Source organism: Capricornis sumatraensis, chromosome 5 (genome assembly GCF_032405125.1).
Source record: "Capricornis sumatraensis isolate serow.1 chromosome 5, serow.2, whole genome shotgun sequence".
Taxonomy (NCBI): domain Eukaryota; kingdom Metazoa; phylum Chordata; class Mammalia; order Artiodactyla; family Bovidae; genus Capricornis; species Capricornis sumatraensis.
The window spans coordinates 102,612,796-102,637,276 of NC_091073.1; the positions used below are offsets into that span (position 1 = coordinate 102,612,796).

The 24,481-nt window shown below is 41.5% G+C and overlaps 1 protein-coding gene across 1 annotated transcript in view; it reads right to left on the reverse strand.

Annotated features, from left to right (window-relative positions):
• Window positions 1–14,366: 14,366 nt before the first annotated feature.
• The window catches only part of SLC35B4 (solute carrier family 35 member B4), a 36,544-nt gene continuing 26,429 nt past the window's right edge, over window positions 14,367–24,481 (reverse strand). Inside the window, exons 5-10 of the mRNA XM_068973228.1 lie at window positions 22,903–22,984; window positions 22,623–22,683; window positions 20,903–21,012; window positions 18,962–19,037; window positions 16,054–16,129; window positions 14,367–15,014 (exon numbers count right to left, since the gene is read on the reverse strand). Coding sequence (XP_068829329.1) covers window positions 14,768–15,014; window positions 16,054–16,129; window positions 18,962–19,037; window positions 20,903–21,012; window positions 22,623–22,683; window positions 22,903–22,984 — 652 coding nt within the window. The 3' untranslated portion in view covers window positions 14,367–14,767. The remainder of the gene's footprint in view (window positions 15,015–16,053; window positions 16,130–18,961; window positions 19,038–20,902; window positions 21,013–22,622; window positions 22,684–22,902; window positions 22,985–24,481) is intronic.

Here is a 24,481-nt window from a genome sequence, read left to right on the forward strand (position 1 = left end):
TTCAGTTTGTGATTTCAATGAGGTTTTGATATAGCAGTCTATTAAAAAAACAAGAATACTTTGTCTTGTCTTTTTCATTTCAAATGCATTTCCAATATCCTACACTCTCCTCTTCTCACAGTTGCTAGTTTTAATATCACAATGGTGTGTGGATTATTTCCTACCTTTACTGTATGTTTGCCTTTAACAGTGGTTTTCCATTCGTAATTTTCTTGTTTCTGTTTGTGACCTTTTCTTTTCCACCAGAAGTTCCTTTAGCATTTGTGGAAAGCTGGTCTGGTGGTGGTAAATTCTCTTAGCTTTTGCTTGGCTGTGAAGTTTTTTATTTCTCTGTTGAATCTGAATGAGAGCCTTTCTGGGTAGAGTATTCTCGGTTGGAGGTTCTTCCCTTTCATTACTTTAAATATATTATGCCACTCCCTTCCGGCTTGCAGAGTTTCTGCTAAAATAATAGCTGATAACGTATGTGATTTCCCTTGTATGCTGCTTTTCCCCTGTTGCTTATATATATATGTATGTCTATATATATATGTTTGTCATATATGTATATTTGTCTTTAATTTTGGTCAATTTGACCACTATGGCATGTTCCTTCTTGGGTTCATTTTGCCTGGGACTATTCTTGCTTCCTGGACTTGCTTCCTTTCCTTTCCCACATTAGGGACGTTTTCAGCTATTATCTCTTCAAATATTTTCTCAGGTCCTTTCTCTCTCTCCTCCTCCTCCTGGGACCCCTATAATGCAAATGTTGGTGTTTACTGTAGTCCCAGAGGTCTGTTAGACCGTCCTCATTTCGTTTCATTCTTTTTTCTTTATTCTGCTCTGTGACAGTAATTCCCCCCATTCTGTCTTGCAGCTCACTTATTCATTCTTCTGCCTCATGTACTCTGCTCTTGATTCCTTCTAGTTAATCTTTCATCTCAGGTATTGTATTATTCATCTGCTTGTTTGTTCTTTAGATCTTCTAGCTCTGTGTTAAACATTTCTTATGTCTTCTCAGTGTGTGCCTCCATTCTTTTCCCAAGGTTTGGCTCATCTTTATTATCATTACTCTGAATTCTTTCTTGGGGTAGATTGCCTACCTCCACTTCACTTAGTTGTTCTTTGATGGTTTTACTTGTTCATTTGTCTGGGAAAAATTCCTCTGCCATCTCATTTTGTCTAATTTTCTGTGATTGCAATTTCTGCTCCTCAGGGCTGTAGTCCTTCTTGCTTGTGCTGTTTGTCCCCTGGTTGATGAGGCTTCTAAGAGGCTTGTGCAGATGTCCTGGTAGGTGGTTTCCTTTCCACTGGTGGGTCTTGTCCCTCTGCTGGGCAGGGCCATGTCAAGGGATCTGTTTAGCAGGCAGATGTAGGCTCAGGAAAACTTCAGGCAGACAGACTGCTGTTGGTTTTGTGGCCCAAGGCATCCCAGCATTAGACCTATAGGCTGTTGGGTTGGGCCAGGTCTTGGTGAGAAAATAGTACTTTGCAGGCAGACTCAAACCAGTGAACACTTCCCAGAACTACCACAACCAATGTCCTTGTGTCTGCAGTGTCCCTCAGCTGGTCCTTGCAGGACACTCTTCAATACCAGCAGGTAGGTCTGACCCAGGATCCTACGAGGTCACTGCTTTTCCCCTGGGTCCTGAGGTACACCCTCCAAGAGTGGAGTTTATTTCCCCTCATCTTGTGGAATTCCTGCAGTGAAACTCCACTGGCCTTCAGAGCCAGATGCTCTGGTGGCTCCTCCCCATGCCAGACCCCCAGGCTGGTGACCCTGATGTGGGGTTTAGAACTTTCACTCCTGTGGTAGAACCTCTGCAATATAGTTTTTTTTCAGTCTGTGGGTAGGCCACCCAGCAGCTATGAGTGGTTTTATTGCGACTGCAATAAACTGATTTCATTGTGACTGTGCCCCTCCTATTGTCTCACTGAGGCCTCCTCTCTGTGGATGCAGGGTACAGTTTTTGGTAGGTTTCAGTGTTTGTTTTTGTTTTGTTTTTTTTTTTGTAGTTGTTGATAGTTTTCCAGCAGTTAGTTGTGTTTTGGTGTTTTCATGAGAGGAGGTGAGTATACATCATTCTATTACACCATTTTCTCTCCCCTATCTGTGCTGCGATTCTTATAGAGAGAAACTTTAATTATGCTACAGTTCGTGTTAATCTGTTTTTTTTTTTCCTTTAGTGTTCTGTACCTAAGGGCCACTGAATAACATAATTAAAGATAGACTAGGGAAAAGGCTCAACATGGCAGAGTAGAAAGACCCTGAGCTCACCTCCTCTTATGGGTGCACTAAAAACTAAAACAATTTACAGAACAACTATCAGTGTTAAAGATTGGAACCTACCAAAACAGATCTACAATTAAAGAGACAAAGAAAGAGTAACACTGAGATGTGTAGGAGTGGAGTTATAGTGAAGTCAAGACCCACACCCCTGAGTAAGGAATCCACAAATGGGGGAATAAGTAGAACTGCAAAGCTTCTCCCCAAGGAGCAAGGGATGTAATTCCCACATAGGGCTCCTGCCCTGGGAAGATGAGACCCCAGAACATTTAGCTCTGAAGGCCAGTGGGGCTTACTTTCAGGAGACCCAATGGCTTGTGGGAAATAGAGACTTCACTTTTAAAGGTCACACACAAAATCTCACAGGCTAAGGTAGGCGCTGAGAGAGGGCATCAGAGGGCAGACAGACTGAAACTACAATCACAGAAAATTAACCAATCTAATCACATGGACCACAGCCTTGTCTAATGCAATGAAACTAAGCCATGCCATGTAGGGCCACCCAAGAGAGATGGGTCTTGCTGGAGAGTTCTGACAACATGTGGTCCACGGGAGAAGGGAATGACAAACCACTTCAGTATTCTTGCCTTGAGAACCCCGTGAACAGTATGAAAAGGCAAAAAGACAGGACACTGAAAGATGAACTCCCTAGGTTGGTAGGTGCCCAATATGCTACTGGAGATGGGTGGAGAAATAACTCCAAAAAGAATGAAGAGACGGAGCCAAAGCAAAAACAATACCCAGTTGTGGATGTGACTGCTGAAGAAGCAAGGTCCAATGCTGTAAAGAGCAATATTGCATAGGAACCTGGAATGTTACATCCGTGAATCAAGGCAAATTGGAAGTGGTCAAACAGGAAATGGTGAGAGTGAACATCGACATTTTAGGAATCAGTGAACTAAAATGGACTAGAATGGGTGAATTTAACTCAGATGACCATTATATCTACTACTGTGGGCAAGAATCCCTTAGAAGAAATGGAGTGGCCATCATAGTCAACAAAAGAGTCCAAAATGCAGTACCTGGATGCAATCTCAAAAACGACAGAAAGATCTCTGTTCGTTTCCAAGGCAAACCATTCAATATCATGGAAATCCAAGTCTATGCCCCATGCAATAATGCTGAGGAAGCTGAAGTTGAATGGTTCTACGAAGACCTACAAAACCTTTCAGAACTAACACCCAAAAAAGATACCCTTTTCATTATAGGGGACTGGAATGCAAAAGTAGGAAGTCAAGAAACACCTGGAGTAATAGGCAAATTTGGCCTTAGAGTACAAAATGAAGCAGGGCAAAGGCCAACAAAGTTTTGCCAAGAGAACACACTGGTCATAGCAAACACCCTCTTCCAACAACACAAGAGAAGACTCTACACATGGACATCCCCAGATGGTCAACACCGAAATCAGACTGATTATATTCTTTGCAGCCAAAGATGAAGAAGCTCTATACAGTCAGCAAAAACAAGACCGAGAGCTGACTGTGGCTCAGATCATGAACTCCTTATTGCCAACTTCAGACTTAAATTGAATAAAGTAGGGAAAACCACTAGACCATTCAGGTATGACCTAAATCAAATCCCTTACGATAGTACAGTGGAAGTGAGAAATAGATATAAGGGACTAGATCTGATAGATAGAGTGCCTGATGAACTATGGATGGAGGTTTGTGACATTGTTACAGGAGACAGGAATCAAGACCATCCCCAAGAAAAGGAAATACAAAAAAGGAAAATGGCTGTCTGAGGAGGCCTTACAAATAGCTGTGAAAAGAAGAGAAGTGAAAGGCAAAGGAGAAAAGGAAAGATATACCCATCTGAATGCAGAGTTCCAAAGAATAGCAAGGAGAGATAAGAAAACTTTCCTCAGTGATCAGTGCAAAGAAATAGAGGAAAACAATAGAATGAGAAAGACTAGAGATCTTAAATTAGAGATACAAAGGAAACATGTCAGGCAAAGATGGGCTCAATAAAGGACAGAAATGGTATGGACCTAACAGAAGCAGAAGATATTAAGAAGAGGTGGCAGGAATACACAGAAAATCTATACAAGAAAGATCATGACCCAGATAATCATGATGGTGTGATCACTCACCTAGAGCCAGACATCCTGGAATGTGAAGTGAAGAGGGCATCACAAACAAAGCTAGTGGAGGTGATGGAATTCCAGTTGAGCTATTTCAAATCCTAAAAGATGATGCTGTGAAAGTGCTGCACTCAATATGCCAGCAAATTTGGAAAACTCAGCAGTGGCCACAGGACTGGAAAAGGTCAGTTTTCATTTCAATCCCAAAGAAAGGTAATGTCAAAGAATACTCAAACTGCTGCACAATTGCACTCATCTCACACGCTAGTAAAGTAATACTCAGAATTCTCCAAGCCAGGCTTCAGCAGTACGTGAACCGTGAACTTCCAGATGGGCAGAGGAACCAGAGATCAAATTGCCAACATCCACTGGATCATCAAAAAAGCAAGAGAGTTCCAGAAAAACATCTATTTCTGCTTTATTGACTATGCCAAAGCCTTTGACTGTGTGGATCACCACAAATTGTGGAAAATTCTGAAAGAGATGGGAATCCCAGACCACCTGACCTGCCTCTTGAGAAACCTATATGCAGGTAAGGAAGCAACAGTTAGAACTGGGCATAGAACAACAGACTGGTTCCAAATAGGAAAAGGAGTACGTCAAGGCTGTATACTGTTACCCTGTTTATTTGACTTCTATGCAGAGTACATCATGAGAAACACTGGGCTGGATGAAGCACAAGCTAGCATCAAGATTGCTGGGAGAAATATCAATAACTTCAGATATGCAGATAACACCACCCTTAAAGCTGAAAGCAAAGAACTAAAGAGCCTCTTCATGAAAGTGAAAGAGGAGAGTGAAAGCTTAAAGCTCAACATTCAGGAAACTAAGACCATGGCATCCAGTCCCATCACTTCATGGCAAATAGATGGGGAAACAGTGGCTGACTTTATTTGTTGGGGCTCCAAAAATCACTGCAGATGGTGACTGCAGCCACGAAATTAAAAGACGCTTACTCCTTGGAAGGAAAGTTATGACCAACCTAGACAGCATATTAAAGGTCTGTCTAGTCAAAGCTATGGTTTTTCCAGTTGTCACATATGGATGTGAGAGTTGGACTATAAAGAAAGCTGAGTACCGAAGAACTGACGCTTTTGAACTGTGATGTTGGAGAAGACTCTTGAGTCCCTTGGACAGCAAGGAGATCCAACCAGTCCATCCTAAAGATCAGTCCCGAGTGTTCATTGGAGGGACTGATGCTGAAGCTGAAACTCCAATACTCTGGCCACCTGATGTGAAAAGCTGACTCATTGAAAAGACCCTGATGCTAAAGATTGAAGCCGGGAGAAGGGGATGACAGAGGATGAGGTGGTTGGATGGCATCACCAAGTCAATGCACATGAGCGTGAGTAAACTCCGGGAGCTGGTGATGGACAGGGAGGCTTGGTGTGCTGCAGTCCATGAGGTCGCAAAGAGTCGGACACGACTGGGCAACTGAACTGAACTGACCCAGAGCAGCAGCAGTAATTTGAAAGGGGCAGACATAGCTGCTGATCTTGGAAGTCTCTTAGAGAAGCAGGAGGCAACTGGAGCTCATCCTGGGGACACAGACTGGCAGCAGCCATTTTGGTGAGTTCTTTCTACCATTTGGACACTGGCGCTGGCAGCCACCATTTTGGAATCCTCCCTCTAGCTTATGAGCCTCAGGGTCTAACCTCACTGCCACCTACCAACCTGTAGGCACCAGATCTGGGATACTTTAGGCCAAGCAACTAGCTGGGCAGGGACACAGCCCTGCCCACTAGAGGGCCCAGGACCCATTGCCACACACAAGGGCTCAGGTGCTAGATTCAGAACTCCCTGAGCTCCGGCCCTGGCCTCACCCACTAGCAAACCTCCTCTACTGTCAGGACCAGCCTCTTCTACTAACAGAGGGCAAAAGCTCTCAGACCTGCTAGGCCATGGCCCCACCTACCAGCAGGCCAACATAAGGTCTGCTGCTTGCTGCTGCTAAGTCGCTTCAGTCGTGTCCGACTCTGTGCAACCCCACAGACAACAGCCCACCAGGGTCTGCAGTCCCTGGGATTCTCCAGGCAAGAACACTGGAGTGGGATGCCATGTCCTTCTCCAATGCATGAAAGTGAAAAGTGAATGTGAGGTCGCTCAGTCGTGTCTGACTCTTCGCGATCCCATGAACTGTAGCCTACCAGGCTTTTCAGTCCATGGGATTTTCCAGGCAAGAGTACTGGAGTGGGATGGCACAAGCTCTAGGACATTCAAAACCCTGTAGCCAGACTTCAGGACCTAGCTTTGTTCATCAGTAGGCTGGAACTAGCCCCAGGACATGACTTCACACCAGTGGGTGGGCACCAGTCCTAAGATCTCCTCCTGGAACCCAAATCCACTCACCAGAATACCAGCATTAGCCCTGGGGCTCTCAGCGGTTTCAGGGCTTCCCTGATAGCTCAGTTGGTAAAGAATCCACTGCAATGTAGGAGACCCCGCTTCGATTCCTGGGTCATGAAGATCTGCTGGAGAAGGGATAGACTACCCACTCCAGTATTCTTGGGTTTCCCTTGTGGTTCAGCTGGTAAAGATTCTTTCCACAACGTGGGAGACCCCAGTTCAGTCCCTGGGTTGGGAAGATCTTCTGGAGAACGGAAAGGCTACCCACTCCAGTATTCTGGCCTGGAGAATTCCATGGACTGTATAGTCCATGGGGTCACAACGAGTCAGACACAACTGAGTGACTTTCACTTTCTCAGCGGTTTCACAGGCAGGTGCATCATGACCTGGCCCTGCCAGCCAGTGGCCAGAAGCCTCCACATGAGGAAGGGCCTGGAAACCAGAGAGGGATCAAGCCACGCCTATCAGACTTCTCACAGTAGTCGGCTCACTATAAGAGAAGGATCCATACACCCCTCAGATGGGGCATCACTAGAGCATAAAGCTCTGGTGACTGAAGAGCAGTGTGCTGCTCAGACTCATAAGAAGTCTCCTACAAAAGGCCACCTCTCCAAGGTCGCGAAACATAACCAGTCTGCCACATACAGTAAAATAAAAACGGCAAGTCGGGCAGAATGAGGTGACAGAACATGTTCCAAATAAAGGAATAAGATAGCAAAAACCCAGAAGAAGTGAATTAGAGGTAAGCAACACACCTGAGAAAGAGTTTAAGAGTCAAAGATAAAGATCTTGCGAATAAAGAGTGAAAAGTTTTGAGTTGTTAACAGAGTTAGAAAATATACAGAACAAAGTAGATGAAGAATAAGTGAAGTGAAAAATACACTAGGAATACAGAAGGAATAAACAGACGACTAAATGATACAGAGGAATGAATCAGTGAGCTGCAAGACAGAACAGTGGAAATAATGAGGTGAACAGCAAAAAGAATAAAAAGAAATGACTGTTTAAGAGACCTCTGGGAAAACATCAAGCATACTAATATTTGCATTATAGAGATCTCAGAAGGAGAAGAGAGAATGGGCAGAGAACATATTCGAAGCAATAATAGGTAAAAATATTCCTAACCTAAAAAACAGATATCCAGGTCCAAGGAGCATGGAGAGTTGCAAACCGGATCAACTCCAAGAGGACCACATCAAGACACATGATAAGTAAAATGCAAAAATTAAAGAGAATATTAAAGAGTGGTAAGGGAAAAGCAACAGGTTACCTACAAGGGAATTCCCATAAGGCTGACTTTTCAGCAAAAACTCTGTAGGCCAGAAGGGAGTGGTATGATATATACCTAAAGCGACGAAAGGGAATAACCTACAACCAAGAATACTCTAACTGACAAAGCTCTCATTCAGATTTGATGGAAAGGTCAAAAGTTTTACAGATAAGCAAAAACTAGGAGTCCAGCACCACCAAATCAGCTGTTTTAATAGACATGTTGAAGGGACTTCTCTAAGCAAAGGCAACATAAAAGGGAAAAGCTCATTGGTAAAGGCAAAAAAAAATACAGCAGAGGTAGGAAGTCAACCATATACAAAGCTAGTGGGAAGGTTAAAAGAGAAAAGCAGTAAAATATATCCATAATAAGGAATTAAGGGATACACAGAACAGATATATAATGTAAAAAACTAACTATGAGGGAAGGAGAGTAAAATGCAGTGTTATTAAAATGTTTAAGGAGTTAGCAATTTAATCACATGTATGTGTGTATACATATATGTGTGTGTACACATACACATATATGGATTCAGATACCTTGTGGTAACCACAAACCAAAAATCTGTAGTACATGCACAAACAAACAGAGGAATTCAAACATAACACTAAAAAAAGAACTACTAAAGTTCATACAATGTAAATTGTTGCAGCCACTGTGGAAACCAGTATAGAGGTTCTTTCCTCAAAAATCTAAAGATATTGACAGAACTACCATATGATTCAGTAATTTCACTCCTGGGTGTATGTATCTAAAGAAAATGAAAACATTAATATACATGTACCTCAATGTTCATAGCAGCATTATTTACAATAGCCAAGACTTTGAAGCAACCTAAACATCCATCAACTGGTGAATAGATAAAGATATGTATAAACATAAGAGAACAGTAGTCAGCCAAAGAAGTTTTGCTATTTGCAACATGGATGGACTTGGAGGGTTAAATTTGCTTAGTGAAATTTAAAGTCAGAGAAAGACAAATACCGTATGTTATTATTTTTATATATTATCTAAAAAATAAAACGAGTGAATACAACGAAAAAGTCACAGACTCACAGATATAGAGAACTAGTGGTTTCCAGTGGGGAGAGGGAAGCAGGGAGGGACGTGATAGAGGTAGGGGATGAAGAGATAGAGTTCTAAGTATAAAATAAATAAGCTACAAGGATATTGTTTACAGCACAGGGAATACAGCCAGTATTTTATAATAACTATAAATGGAGTATAATCTATAAAACTTGAGTCACCAGGTTGTACACCTGAAACTAGCATTATTGAAAATCAACTATACTGCAATAAAAAAGAAAAAAAAGACAGAGTATAGTAAACTGCTATGAAAGCTGCTTCCACATTAAGATTCATTTAAAAGCAACAGATGGAAGAGGAAAAGAGCTGGCCATTGCAACGTTACAAAAATCAATGTGTTTCTATTAAGGCAAAGAGGTTTTGAGAGATTTGCTACAGAACTTACTGCCACGAACCTCTAAAACCTCCCAAAGTAAGCCAATCCTCTTTAAATTTCTGAAGTAGAAACTGACCTGTAGCCAGGGAAGTGGTTTGTGATTGACCCAGCTGCCAGGCAGCAGAAGATAGGTTGCTTACGATTGTGGCAAAATGTCTCACCACTGTATAAGGCAAAAACTGCAGAGCTTTTGAAATGGCACCCAAGCGCTTGAAAGGTAATGGTGATTGGAAACACCTGCAAGATATGTATCACTTTTATTAAGAAACAATGATTGTACAATTCAAGATTAAAAACCAGGTGTCTGATGAGTTGTTTCAGAAGGCAGAAATTTGCTCTTTATAAGAAATCATGGTAAAAAGACTCATTCAATTTGTTTGGCAAAAACATTTTATTCACAAAATCTCCCTTTTCTCTGTAACTCTCTGCTCAAATAACTCAGAAGGCTGGAAGCTGACATTTGATATTTACACAGCTCAAAATCTGAATACTCACTAATGTCTGAGCTGTTCTACATACTCCACTACTGTCTAGCCACCGGCCCCCTCCCACCGCCATCTTTGTTCTTAAATCACAATAAGAATGAAGAGCTCAGAGGCTGGAGAAATCAAATCCCCATCATCCTTCCCCAGCCCCATGCCACATAATCTGTTACAAAATCCTGCTGTAAAAATCATCCTCTTTTTGGGGAGGATGATGCCATTCTCTGGAATGAAAGCAACTAGCACAGAAATGACTTGTGATTGCAAGTGACACACAAGGAACATTTTTATCACGTTGGGGAATAATTACTGCTTCTCCTGGTTCATGGGAGTCTTCTTTACATCTCAAAAGCTATAAATAAATCAGTGTGCCAAAGAATCATTACAACGTTTACTTTAAAAAGTATGAGTCTTATAAAGGAGACCAAGCTTTCCTCCCCACAACCCACCTATCTCTGGTACCCTCGCAGCTTGCCTTACTTGATTGAAATTGAGGGCGTTTGGTAGAACGCTGTGATTTAAGTAGGTAAATCTCCGTGTGATTCTGAGGAGACAAAAAGACAATGAGCTTAAGGCATCAGCCAATGCAAACCCACTATACCAGCTTTGGAGATGTAAGGGACACCCCAAGCAGCCTACTCCAAAAACTTTTAAGCATCTTTAATGGTACCCTGAGGGCCTCTGCTTGCACTGAGCATCAAATGATGCAAGGTGCTAAATATGTAATGCTCTGCCCTCCTCCCACTGGCAGCTGGAGAGCAGAAAGCGGCATTTGCACAACTGGTGTGCATCCTCCCTTCCTTCTCTGGCTTAGAATCTCAGGAATGTTGTCTTATTTGCTTTCTTGCTGACCTACTGATGAAGGGTGGGAACAGGTATCAAGAACCATTAGAAGCTTTCTCAGAAACTTGAGGGAGTAAGAGATCTTGGCGAGGATTTATTTATGGGATGCAAGTCAGATCCTGGTCCCTCCCTCCTCTGCAGTGCCCACTATAAGGAAGGCGCTAGAGAGCACACACAACTATAGTTGTCTCCCAGCCCAGCCTGGTACACACATGTATGTTAATGCTTATTATTAACTTTACTGTTTATACTCATTTCCAAAGGTCACACATCTGTAATAAAAATGGATTTTATCTATCTTGACTGTTCTTTCACCCTAAGACTGAACTCTCATAGGTAACTTCCATGCACATTTTTCAGGATAAAGCTATCGAGACCAAAATGCTATAGTTCTAGTCAAAGAGAAACAAACTACAGCAAATGTAGGATCTTGATTTCCTGTCTCCATGTTAGGGTGCGTTTCACCGTGCATTTGTGGAGATGCTCAGGTCTTTGCTATATTGGCTTATGTGCTAGCCCACCAATAAGCGTGTCCCCCAGCCCAGAACTAATTCATTGGTTTACAATTACTCCTGACCTAATGCGGCCCACCTCCCCTCACCACAGACATTTGGCACTGTGAGTGAAGTCAGCTAGAGGTAGGGTAAAAAGAGCAAAAGACGAAAACTACTGCTTCCCATATATAGAAAGAATGTGGTAGGATTGATAGGATTCTCCACCCCACTTTGAGCTGTAACAGTATATAAACATTTGTACATTAACCCTTCTTGTTCTTACTCATCTACACATACATTCGCTCTGCCCGATATTTGCACCTGTATATATACACACCCCTAGTATCAGTGCTTAAAACAACGTGTAACAAAATACATGCTACACAAATACGTATATCCTATAAAAATCCACAAAAGACACCTAGAGGCCCCAAAGAATAGAGGCATAACTAAATACAACATTATAGGTGTCGCTCAGTAGAAAACTACACAAGTAACCAGAGGCTGCTGAAGAAATCGGAGGTAGGGGTTAGGATGTGAAAAAAAAAATATGCAGAAGGGAGGAAAGGTGCTCAGGGAATGACGCGAGCTATTATAATCCTTACAAAACACCAGGTAATCTTCCCAGAAGAATGGAAGGGGTTTGGTGAGGTTGGCAGAGATCCACTCAGCTTCTGTGTTTTTCTTCACTGGACGCAATAACCAAGTTTCAGGTACTGTATTCACTGTGGGTAACTGTGCAGAAAGAAGGAAAAGACTATCTAGACTGTGTCCAAATACTTCAGAACTTGACAGAAACTTATTAAATGGATTAATGGTTTCAGCTGGATGAAAAAGAATATAAAAGGCCGAAAACAAATTCCTGATAAAAAATGAAAAAGCATTGATAATACAACAATGAAACCGTGGTAAAGGATATGCAGACATTAAATGGAATAACTCAAATATCACCAACTTTCTCCTTTTGCCTCATTTATGACCCTGGTCAAGCTATGAAGTGAGTTCACAGGTACATTTACACACACAAAACTTGTGTTTTCTAGCTAGTCATTTGCTATTTGATCTTTGCTCTAAGGGTAGAGTTTTGGATGCCTGAAACATCAATCTCTTTTGTAAACAAACCATACCCTCTCTGGGGCACAAAATTACATGGCCTTGATCCAGAGAAAGAGGAGAGGCATTTAACAGACGTTTCTTCTCCAGCTACAGATGCGCTGGATCCTCTATAAAATGGTTTATTTGCCCTTTTAACAGGGATTGAAATCAAGTTCAACCAGGACTGAAAAAACAGTTAACCATGGTGGGGAATGAACTGTTTTTAAAAAGTATTAACTAGGATCTGTTACATGTATTTCCTTATATGCAACTACTGGGAAGAAAAACCAATTCCCAGGGCACTGTGTTCTTACATGGACTCATTTCATTGTACGAATGCCCTAAGCTATCCATGCCCATCCTCCTATGAATAAGACCAGCAGAAGTGTTCAGCCTGAGAGAAACACACGCTCCATAAGCAGAACCTAAAACCTCAGGAACCCAGTTAAATGCTGTCTGTGTACATCAACACTGTTTCAGTTACTAAAAATTGTAATATTTCCCATCCACATTAAAAAAATAAAAAAAGTGATACTATTTCATGTAAAGCTCTATAGTTATCCTGTCAAGACTCCAGACATGCAGCAATCAAACAGCCCCTGGGGACAGGTTCTTTTATTATACAGTAAGAAAAGTAGCTTTTGTTCTTAAGAGGCTATTTAACACATGGTATTTATAGCACCACCAGTCTGAGAAACTCTACACAGTTCAAAGAAATTAAATACCTTTTGAGTACATGAACAAATTCACACTTAATTCAGCATCTTTTAGTATAGACTCTCACTGGCACAGCACAGCTGTCAATGTCCAGAACAACAGATCGATCTGAAAACCCTGGGACTTAGATGGAGAAACAGTATCCATACCGTATGTAACAAAAAACCCGAGGCAGCTCAACTGACTTCCCCCAAAGTGACCCAGGGTTTCTAGGACACTCATCTCAGGCCCATCAGAGAACAGCTCCTGAAAGTGGAATAAACACATCATACCTTGGGTGAGCCCAGGAGACTTGGAGAGCCACCTCTCGATTTAAGAACACAATCTGTGCCCAGCACAGAAGAAGAGGCCTCTATGTGCAAAAAGAGAGGCTGGTAAATCTGATGGACCCTCAAAGCACATACCTGGTGAGGCGATGCAGGTCAGGGCTGTTGAAGGATGAGGAAATAAAACACTGACTTTCAGGTTCTCCTCTCACCAGTGATCACAAACCACACAAGAGCATACACATCCCTACACACGCCACCCTAACGCTGTTGTTCTTTCTCAAAATTATCCCATGGGAGGAAAACCAGACATTTGAAATGATTAGCAAAAGGCGGGGGGACAGGTTTCTACATATAAAAAAACACGCTCACCCTCAAACCCAGCAAGAACATTAAGATGCCTTGTTTAAAAAAAGAAAACCCCTCTATTTCTGATGTAGTTTGGCCTGATACACCACACCCACATGTACTGAATATATTGGTTTACCCATTAGCCTGACTGGTCATAACTCTGAAAAGAGTTGCCAGGCAGAGATGAACCTCTCTGATTAAGCAGCATTTCAAAGACTTAACCTCTCTCCCACGTGGAACCCGCCCTGAATGCCTGGCTGGGTGTAGAGGCGGGAGAGCCCGAGGCTCTCCAAGTGCCCTCTTGGCCAGTTTCTCCTGTGTCCTCCTGGCATCACCATCTAACCCTGAGGTTAAATGACTCAGACAACTGAGAGAAGACAGAGAGTAAAAGTCTCTCTTTCCCAATTCATATACAACTCTTCTTTAGCACTGTGCCATAGAGAATTGCTGCAGTAGAAAGCAAAAGGTATGAAAGCACATGACTGTTGCATAGAGGGAGGAAAAAAAGGAAAAATGTGGGAAAGGATTCCCACCAGTCTTGCCCCAGTGTCACCAGGGCACACAGGGATACCTGCTTCTTTCCCAACTCGCGGGAGAAAGCCCAGCCCCACTATCACCGGAGCCTCAGTTCTCTTCCTGGTGAGGGTGCCTGGAGCGTCAGACGGAAAAGTGGAGCTGCGGGTGGCAGGGTGATGGAGCAAGGGGTCAAGGCCCCAGGAGGAGGATGGCTGTTACAGAAGAGAATCATCAGAACAGGGAGAATCTTGTCTGAGACCATGGATATAAAACTAGTAGCTCTGGGGACTCAGAATTCAGTAAGCCAGTACAGTGCTGAATATTTTGGTAAACAAAACAGAAATAACAAATGAACAGGGCTACCCGATAGTGGAGAACCGTTCTCTTTTCTACTTCAGGGTAGAGGGGCTTCTACTCAGGGTCCACAAATGTGGGTCTGCAGAGCCATGAGAAATCTGAGAAGCCCCTCCCTCTGAGGATTCCCTGGTACCCGGCGGGTAATTCAGCATTAACCAAGGTGAAATAGCAGCCAGGCCCCAGCCCATCAGCCTCGGGCCTCTCTACTGCAGGTGGGCCTCAGTTCTTCTTCTCCTCCTTCTGAGGCTGGCCTTTGGTGGCCCCCAGGGTGTTCCACACCTCTGTGTACATGAGGGTCCCAATGAAGACAAACAAGGTGCCCAGCCAGTGCCACAGGGTGAAAGGGTTCTGGAAGTACAAGATGGAAAAGATGAGGCTGACGAACTTGCGCAGCGTCACGACAAGGGTGACGGTGAGGGAGGCGCATTCTGTGGTGAGAATGAAGACGCCCCGGATGCACACATACCTGGAGGGGCGGGGTTAAGGCAGTTTTCAGTAAACAACCCAGAGATTAGCGGGAGAACCTTCTGGCAAGGTTTATGGCTTCATATTCCAGGAACCAGAAAACAGGGCATCGGCCACGGCTGCCCTGAGGCGGCTCCTTGATAGAACACCCTGCAGAATTCCTGTCCTGCCACACCATTTGTGGATCCTAACTTGAAGCTGCCTGAAAACTTCCTATGATAGTTATTTCGGATTTTTTTTGGATTCTTCCCATAGTTTACAGTGAAGGTCACCTCCCAAGTAATGACAGAAGGTAACACTGTCAGTAAAGCTGATCACATCTCCAAAAAGTAACTCTGTAGGGCAAGCATATGAGGTGACTTCAGAGGAATGAGGTCAACTACAATCCGTTCCATTGTTTCAAAGGCTCAAGGGTTTTTCCAATGGGCATAAGGTGTTTCAAGGGCTTTCATTGTGGCTCAGCTGGTAACGAATCCACCTGCAATGTGGGAGACCTGGGTTTGATCCCTGGGTTGGAAAGATCCCCTGGAGAAGGGAAAGGTTACCTACTCCAGTATTCTGGCCTGGAGAATTCCATGGACTGTATAGTCCATGGGGTCACAAAGAGTCAGACATGACTGAGCAACTTTCAAGGTGGTTCAAAAGAGCCATTTAAAAAATTAGGCCTTATTTACTTTGAAATTTCTTGCAGAATTTTGTGGCAGCTTGTGAAGTATCCTAGGATACTGGAAAACTCCATATAGAAATTATAGAGGATGTCTTCACATATTAATTCTTAGTTACCCACTGACTTCTATCCCTCCACCCAGAGGTTTTCCTTCCTGGTGTCTTATGACTTACTGACCCTCCACACCGCCAGCATCTCTTTGCCTCTCTCTCTCCCTGTAAAAAGGAGTTCACTGGATGGGCCTGTCTCCTACTTACTGCAGAAGAGATCAGAGCAAAAGAGAAATTCAAGTCACTGCACTGTTAGAAGAAAAAACATTTTTGTGGCAAAGTAGCACAGCAACGACCACATGGCAGAGGAGTGCAAAGGATACTGAGTGATGACATTCATGAGGAGGTAGAACCACATGACGGGCACTGTCACACCAACGACTGGAACCCGATACAGTTCTGCAGAGATTGAGAGACAGTCGTATCACTGTGGACAGCTTATGTTTTCATCCCTTTGAACACAGTAACACAGATGAACATAGCAGAGATAGCAACGTTATTTCTCTTGCAAACAGACTTGGGTCATGTACTTTACTTGCCTTGATGCCAGGCTACATTGTCCTCAAGAGTCATTACACTGGTTTCTTAAAAAAATTTATATTTTAACTTTAAACTTTTTACCTTTCACCAGACTAGGACCCCACTTTACAGAGAAAGACTGTGTAACACAGAGAAGTTCAAAATGATACGGTCTTAAGTATACTTAAAATACTTGTCTTGAGAGACAAGCCTTAAATAAATGCCATTTGGAAATATGTTCAATCTTACCAGTAATCAAAGAATTCTAAATTATTACAAGGCTATACCATTCTTTATCTATTAACTTAGCAATTAAACACTTATAATCATATCCTGATCTGGCAAGGTGGTGGCAGAACTAGCAGCCATTCAGCGGTGGCAGTATAAATTGGTGTTTTCAAAATCAGTTTCACAATAGGTATTAAGTGGTCAGAAAGGCATTGATTCTTATTCTCAGGAATTAGTCCTAGTTAATTCAAAAGAAGAAACAAGTTCAACATACATTGTGGTGGTGTTTATAATAAAGGAAAAACTAAATGAGTCACAACGCCCAGTGATAAGAGCAAAGACTATGTAAGCAAAGGTACTTTAACTAGATGTGACATTATACACTTGATTAAAAAAAAATCACAAAGATTATATATAGTCACATAAAAAATGCAGAACGAAAGTGAAAAAGAAAGTATAAAATTATATTTACACAAGGATTATGACTGTGTGAGAATATATGTAAATAGTGCCAGGACGGAAACTGGTAAAACGAAATTAGCTCATGTGTAGGACAATAGAACTGTAACTTTCCTTCCTTAAAATACTTCCTTATGTTTAGTTTTATATAATGAGGCTTGCACGGTAAATATGTGGGAGGAAATAAAATATTCAAGATCAAAGAGAATAAGGACATAATAATCCTTGAAGGATCAGTCTTTTTATATTGCTAAACTGTTTGGGAGGCTTGAATTATACAGGCTTCCCTGGTGGCTCAGACAGTAAAGAATCTACCTGCAATGTGGGAGACTCAGATTCAATCCCTGGGTCAGGAAAGATCCTCTGGAGAAAGGAAAGGCTACCCACTCCAGTACTCTTGCCTGGAGAATTGCATGGACAGAGGAGCCTGTCCATGGGGTCACAAAGAGTCAGACATGACTGAATCACTAAAACTTTCCCTTGAATTATACAGCATAACTGAGTAAAGTCTAACAAAGTGATGCTGAAATATGGTTAGTAAATAAACATTAATTTTCTTTTGCAAAAAATAAAAATTTATATACATATAAATAATTTCTGAAATTCTACATCTGGACTAGTGGGAAATCCCAATAATTTAGTGTTCTATTGTCTTTGAAATACTTAGCAAGTACTGAAATGAAAAGAAAGTCAACAAATGTTATTACTGTATAATAACTTGAGAGATTCACTGTATCAGCTTGCTGGGGAAAGACAATCCATATGACGTACAGTATTTAGACGGATGTTCAGTTTCCTTGCAAATAACAAGTTCATCTGAGACGAAAAAATGTATACTTAGGAACAGTTTTAAAGAAGTTGAAGGCAGACCTTAACAGATTTTTTTTTTTATAAAAATACCTATCTCTGTGACTTCTAGAAGGAGCATTCAAGTAACTAAATATCAATCTCAAGGAACTTGATAATGTATTTATTTCAATAGCCCTTTGCTATATGGAGCCTCTTAAGAGACCTTAGAAAACCCTGTGTCAAAAATCATCTATATGTTAATTATATCTCAATTTTTTTAAAAGTCAGAACCAATTGAATAATTCAGAGCCTTAAAAACTCTTACATGCCGTCATCACACATTTTTTTGCAGTTAAATGGGAAATACAACTTTGCAGACTCAGAGAACAGTCAAAGTTCACAACTTGTGACCAGATAGCAAACAAATGTTTACTGAGCCCCTACTGTCATGCTATAAAACACACTTCCCATTTTATAGGTCTGAGCAACATAAAGCCTTAATTTTAAAAATATTTGTTCCCTGTGTATTCATTTGTCTGTACAACATGCTCTGTCTTTTAGTAGATAATTAGTTTATATTGGGGTGACCAAAAAGTTTGTTCAAATTTTTCATTACATCTTATGGCAAAACCCGAAGGAATTTTGGGGCCAACCTAACATTGGTAATTTCTTTTAAGTTAACTAGCAATTACTAGTTAATGTACTAAACAGCCACTGTAAAAAGTAATAGCCAGGTCACACTGTAGATACCTGAACTAATTTTGCTTATTCTTGTGGCCTATCTACCCTGTTGTCATTTCTGTTTCTCCTTGCTTGGAGGCAGCTCGGCCTGTATCTGTGAGCAGATGTGCCTTTCCTAGCAGAGAAGGAGGAACAGGGGAAAAGTAGCTGGACTGCTGTCCAAATTCTCACAGCTCCAGTCACTGCAGTATTATTACTATTTGTTTGCATTCTCAGATCATCATACATTCCCTATTCAAATGCAAACAGCACACAAATTCCAAAGCAAAACAGAAAATTTGAAGACACTATCTTACTTCATTGGCAAATAATTGAGAAGTGCCTGCAAAAGCTTTTGTTTCTGCAACCACTGATTAATGGCACTATATTTCAGGAAGGTGGCATGGGGATGGGTGATCTGGATATGACAAAAACTGCCGAGGTGAAATCATGAGTAAAACTGAGACGTTGCCTCTGAAACCGTCAGGTAATTCTACTGGATAACCCCAAACTCACCAGAATTATTGAACAGAACTGCATGGTCATAAATGTCAGAAGCCAAGAAGATGAAACCAGGAAGTGGAAGGGCGTGCTAGGGGAAGAAACATTTCATGTAAATTTAAATGCAAAAACATTACAGAAGTATAATATAGAGTATCTTTTACAATGATTGAAAGTTTTACAAGTTGTGTAAAAAGCTATATCATGCAGAAGGCAATGGCACTCCACTCCAGTACTCCTGCCTGGAAAATCTCATGGGCGGAGTAGCCTGGTAGGCTGTAGTCCATGGGGTCAGGAAGAGTCAGACACAACTAAGTGACTTCATTTTCACTTTTCACTTTCATGCATTGGAGAAGGAAATGGCAACCCACTCCAGTGTTCTTGCCTGGAGAATCCCAGGGACGGGGGAGCCTAGTGGGCTGCCATCTATGGGGTTGCACAGAGTCGGACACGACTGAAGCGACTTAGCAGCAGCAGCAACAAGCAATATCAAGAAAAACAAGTCAGACTTGTTAAAAGTATCCAATGCTTTTAATAGCCTCCTAGGTGGCACCAATGGTTAAGAACCTGCCTGTCAATGCAGGAGATGTAAGAGACATGGGTTCAATCCCTAGGTTGGAAAGATCCATTGGAGAAGAGAATGGCAACCTACTCCAGTATTCTTGCCTGGAGAATCCATGGACTGAGGAGCCTGGTAGGCTACAGTCCATAGGGTCACAAAGAGTCGGACACAACTTCAGTGACTGGGCACATACGCAGTGCCTTTTAAAGCACTGGATACTTTTAGTAAGTCCTGACATTGTATGGTATGATATCAACCCGAGAATTACAGTCTTGCCCCATAGAAGCTGATGGTCATTACAAAACAATAGAGCTAGCATCCTTTCCTCAACAAAAGGGAATGGGAAATTGAAACACAGTCATTCTGCCTAAAGGATCTGCCTACATCTTACTATTTTTGAGAATGGTTAAACAATATAACAGATTTAAAAATTATACGGAATGTGAAGACAGATTTTAGGGAGTTCATGAAACTAATGGGAGAGAGACTAGAGGATAATATGAAGACAGGGGAAAAGAAATGAAGACAGAGAGACAGACTGAAGAGGAAGTGGAAACAATAGGTAAGCAAACATTAAGGTGCCTGACACCCACCCACCTACCACCACCACAGTAAACATTTACTAAGGAATCACAGTAAACATTTACCAAGCAGTTAACTATATGCCAGGTACTGTGCTAAAAGAAACATGGGAACCAAACAGAATGCTCTTTTATTTTATAAACTCCCAGCTACATACTGTAGCTACAATTAAATATCTCAAATTGCTTGTTTGCAACTTCAGTTCAAAAGGTTCACAGGGAAGGATTCCTTGAGGTTACTGAACCTGGAGGCAACGCTGTCCCTGAGACCTTGAGGAGCTGGGCGTTATCTCAACACAAACGAGTGGGGAGAAAGAAGAAAGCTAGAGAAGGTGGCTCTAGATCAGCAATTTCAAACAAAAGGCAAACGGGCATATAATTAGCTAATTAAGCTCTCTCGCAAAGGAACAGAGACTGTCTGAGCGGCTTACTCCTCAAACCCCCCCAGTTCTCCCCAACTCCCGCCTGCACATCTTTTCCTTGGCATAGGGCTTTTGGAACTTCTGTTCCCTTTCCAGGTTTCCATATTGGTTTTAACTTGATTTCATCTTTAGGAACATTGGGTTCCTAGAAGGGAATGGTTGTTCTTGGTTGGCAGACATATTCTGTTCACACTGACTAATAACAATCACTTCTTGTAGAGAACTACGGCAGGCTATTAAAAGTGCCAAAGTCGGTGGGCCCCAAAGCAGTTTACTAGATAATAAATTGATCCTTCAACTATATCAGAAAGATGGCATATCATACTTGAACTAATATACTACAAAAACAACTCAGTAATTTCCTTTTCCCCGGGTTCAAGAAATTGCTTACATTATAAAACAAAGCCTCCTTGGAGTGTTTCCCGAATTGTTTGTACAGAGTCTCTTGGAAAATACCCATCCTTGCAGACATCAGAAGAGCGAAAGTCAGTGCCCCAATGCCTGAAAAGCAAACATGGAATTAAAAAATGCCCATACTGGCTAACTTCTCAAAAAACATTTATTCTTTTCTTAAAAAAAAAAAAATTATTCAGTTCCACAAATACTACACGCTAAACATGGAACATGTACAAAATTTAAAAAGAAATAAAAATCAACCACCATATTACCATCCAGTCCTAAATAGTTTGCTATCTTTCCCTGCATATGTTACGTAGATATTGGGTTGACGAAAAGTTCATTCGGGATTTTCTAAGATCTTACAGAATGCTCTAAAGAGATTTTTGGCCAACCCAATAGATACTTTATGCTGAGATGGGATCATAATGAGTATGTAATTTCATATCTTTTTCTTCATGATCTTTTCCCTGGATTTTCTTTCAAGTCATTCCATTAAAAATGTCTTCAAAAGTATGATTTAAAAACGGCATACTATTCTATCATGTGGACTGTACCATACTTAAATGTCTTACAAGAGGAGAATGCTTAGATTACTTCTAATTATTTCATCATTAAAATCAATATACATCCTAGTACATAAATCTTTAAACAAAATGTTGATTATTCCCTTAGGGAAAACTCTTATAAGGGGGATTACTGACACAAAAGTTGTAGACATTTAAAAAGCTCAGTACTTAATTTTTTGCCTAGAGAGTCTGTGTCAATTTACCATAAACAATTTATATGAATATGGCTGCCTTGCTGCACCCTCAGCAGCAATGAGAATAATCAATATCTAGCCAATATAACAGACCAAAACAAAAAGGTACGGCATTTTGGTTTCAGTTTACATTTCTTTGTTTAGTAAACCAATGAGGCTGAACATAAGTTTACTGAATATTAATTCTGTGCCCATGAATTGTGTGTTAACGTCTTTCATTCTTATTGGAGAAAGTATCTTCCTAACAGCTCATAAAGATCTTCCTGTGTCAAGAATAGCAACCTAAAGGGATAAAGCTGCAAAGTCAAGAAGCAAGGAGAATCCAGTTCTTTCACTGCTACTTTTCTTCTGTTTGGTCAGGCTCCATCTCTTATCGCTGTCACTGACTCTCCCTTCCTTATAGGATACAGCGAGGGCAAAGCTCTATAGGAGTTGTTTACTTAATTAAACAAAGAGATATCTGTATTTTTAAAAATTACCCAGGAGATTCTGATGACCAGTCAGGTTTGGGAACATTGCCCTGTGGAAGAGCTTATGAAGAAAAGAAATCTAAGATTTAGAAATGGGTCCTAAGGAAATTTAAAGAGTCAACTGCTGTAATGTGCCCTCCTTTTGTAGAAGCTTCTGCTCAGCAGACAGATCATAAAGAAATGGGTGACACTCCCATTGTTCCCAGAGAGTGTGATGGGCAACTAGACACAGACTTTTCTTTCTATACTAGTGGCAACCAGGAAAAACATCCATGTTGTAGAACATGCTACCCTGAACACAGACATTTTCTTTTTAGTTTCTTCAACCCTAAGGTTCAGAGATATATAGTTAAAGGTGCCTCTCTCTTCCATGGCATAATCTGTTCAGTTGAAGCTTCTTGCCAAGAAACATATCCCTTAGGAGAAAACTCTGAACACAGAACTGCAGAGGCAATTAGCTTTACTGTAATTACTGTACTTGCCTAGCAACCACCATGCAAATGCCTGGAATCCATCATTCTCAGTTGAGCTGGACTGGGAAGTCTAGGAAATAAAAAAACATATGAGGTACAGAGACCAGAACTACATGCAAGGGGCCTTGATACAAGGAAAATATTTATGTCACCCATTTCCCTCCATAATTCTCTTTCAAAGATGTAGATCCTTGTATTACATGAGTACTTACATTTATTGTATTATTAATAAGTACCTGGGCATCCCTGGTGAGGAGTGAATAGAAATCATTTGTGAACAGACTCTTACCACTTGCTTCGCTGACATGAAAGTGCAAACAAATATCCCCACAGACACCAGGGCAATGGAGGTATATTTGAAGATACTGTATCTGCAAAAATAATAAAAAGAGCACAGATATGAATTTCCACATGATGCTGACAGTAAAGTGTGGTTCACGAACGTACCGATCACCAAGACATGATCAAGGGGATCACTTCTCAGCAGAGTCCACCTAAGTCTGTGCGTGAAAGAATCAGGATACTGACTCGTTTCTAGACCACACCCTTTCTGGCGGTGTCCAAGACTTCGTACATCAGAAAACTGTTTCATCAGACTGTTTCATCAGAAAACAAAAAGACAGATCAGGCACGACAGTCCACTCTGCTGTTGTGTCTAAATGAAAGTCTGACAGATCTTAATACGGAATTCCTGTTGCTTTTCCTGGTTTCTGGGGCCCAAACATAGTGTGAAGAGACACAGCCTGCAGGGGACGAAGAGGACAGAAGGACTACCAGGACAAGCAGCAGGATTCCACCCTCAGAAAAGAATTCAACTGTCCCTTTTCAGGGGAGGGTGCTGTCTTAATGTCTCTGAATGACTTAAATATTGTTTTTAAATGTTGGCATAGCTGGATAAAGCGAGGAATACTAAACCAATAGGACTATTAGCAGGAATAACGGTGGCATTTCACATTAACTAAAATAGTATCAATTAACATCCCTTTCAGGCTCTTGGTGAAGCAAAACACTTCCGGCGACAATAAAAAGGGGTTAAAACCTTACATCTGAAATTTTCTACTGAAATATTTTGTATAGTTCTGGTCACAGTGTGTCAGAAAAAGGCCAAGGGGTGACTAAGAACCGGCCAAGGGGTGGGGCAAGGAGCCAAAAGCACCCCTCTAGAGAAGAGGGGTGGGTGAGGAGACAGGCACTGCTGCAGCAGATGTATAAACAGACGGGAGCTCTTCAGTCTGCAATGATCAGAGAGAGAGGTCTAGAATTCAGGTCTGAACAATCATGAAGAACACAGTTAAGGTGAATAGAGGTTTGGTCTATAGTGGGGAACACACTATAAACTTGAAGGGGCACTACTCAAGATAAGCAAAAGGAGATGCTAAATGACTAATCCATGATTTAGTTAGCTTAGAGAAGTTTCTGCTCTCTGGGTAAGACCTACTGGACCGAGTCAAAAAGAGAGAGAGAGATGACAGACTCAGAACAGGTTCTTAAGGAAAAATTAGATGTTTGATAAAGGCCCCTGACATTTGGGGTATGTCAGAATATTAATGCATTCCTTTTATAGTAAATTCTTCTATATCCCTGCTATGCACCAAAATCAAAGGTTATAAAGACCACAGGTCTGTCCCAATGTGAATTTTACACTACCAAGAAGCACAGGGGTCACTTCAAAGGTAATGAGCCTGAGCATTATCTCTGTATGCTTGAACAGAAGAGCCTAGAAAAGCAATCAACTACAACGGTGTTCTCATCTGGGGAATATATGAGCCTCGGGAGATAAAGAGCTCATCACCAGGAGCCAGCAGGACAGGACAATTATCCTTTTTATGCCCCAGTCCTTTTTACTTAAAAAAAACCTAGGTTCCCAT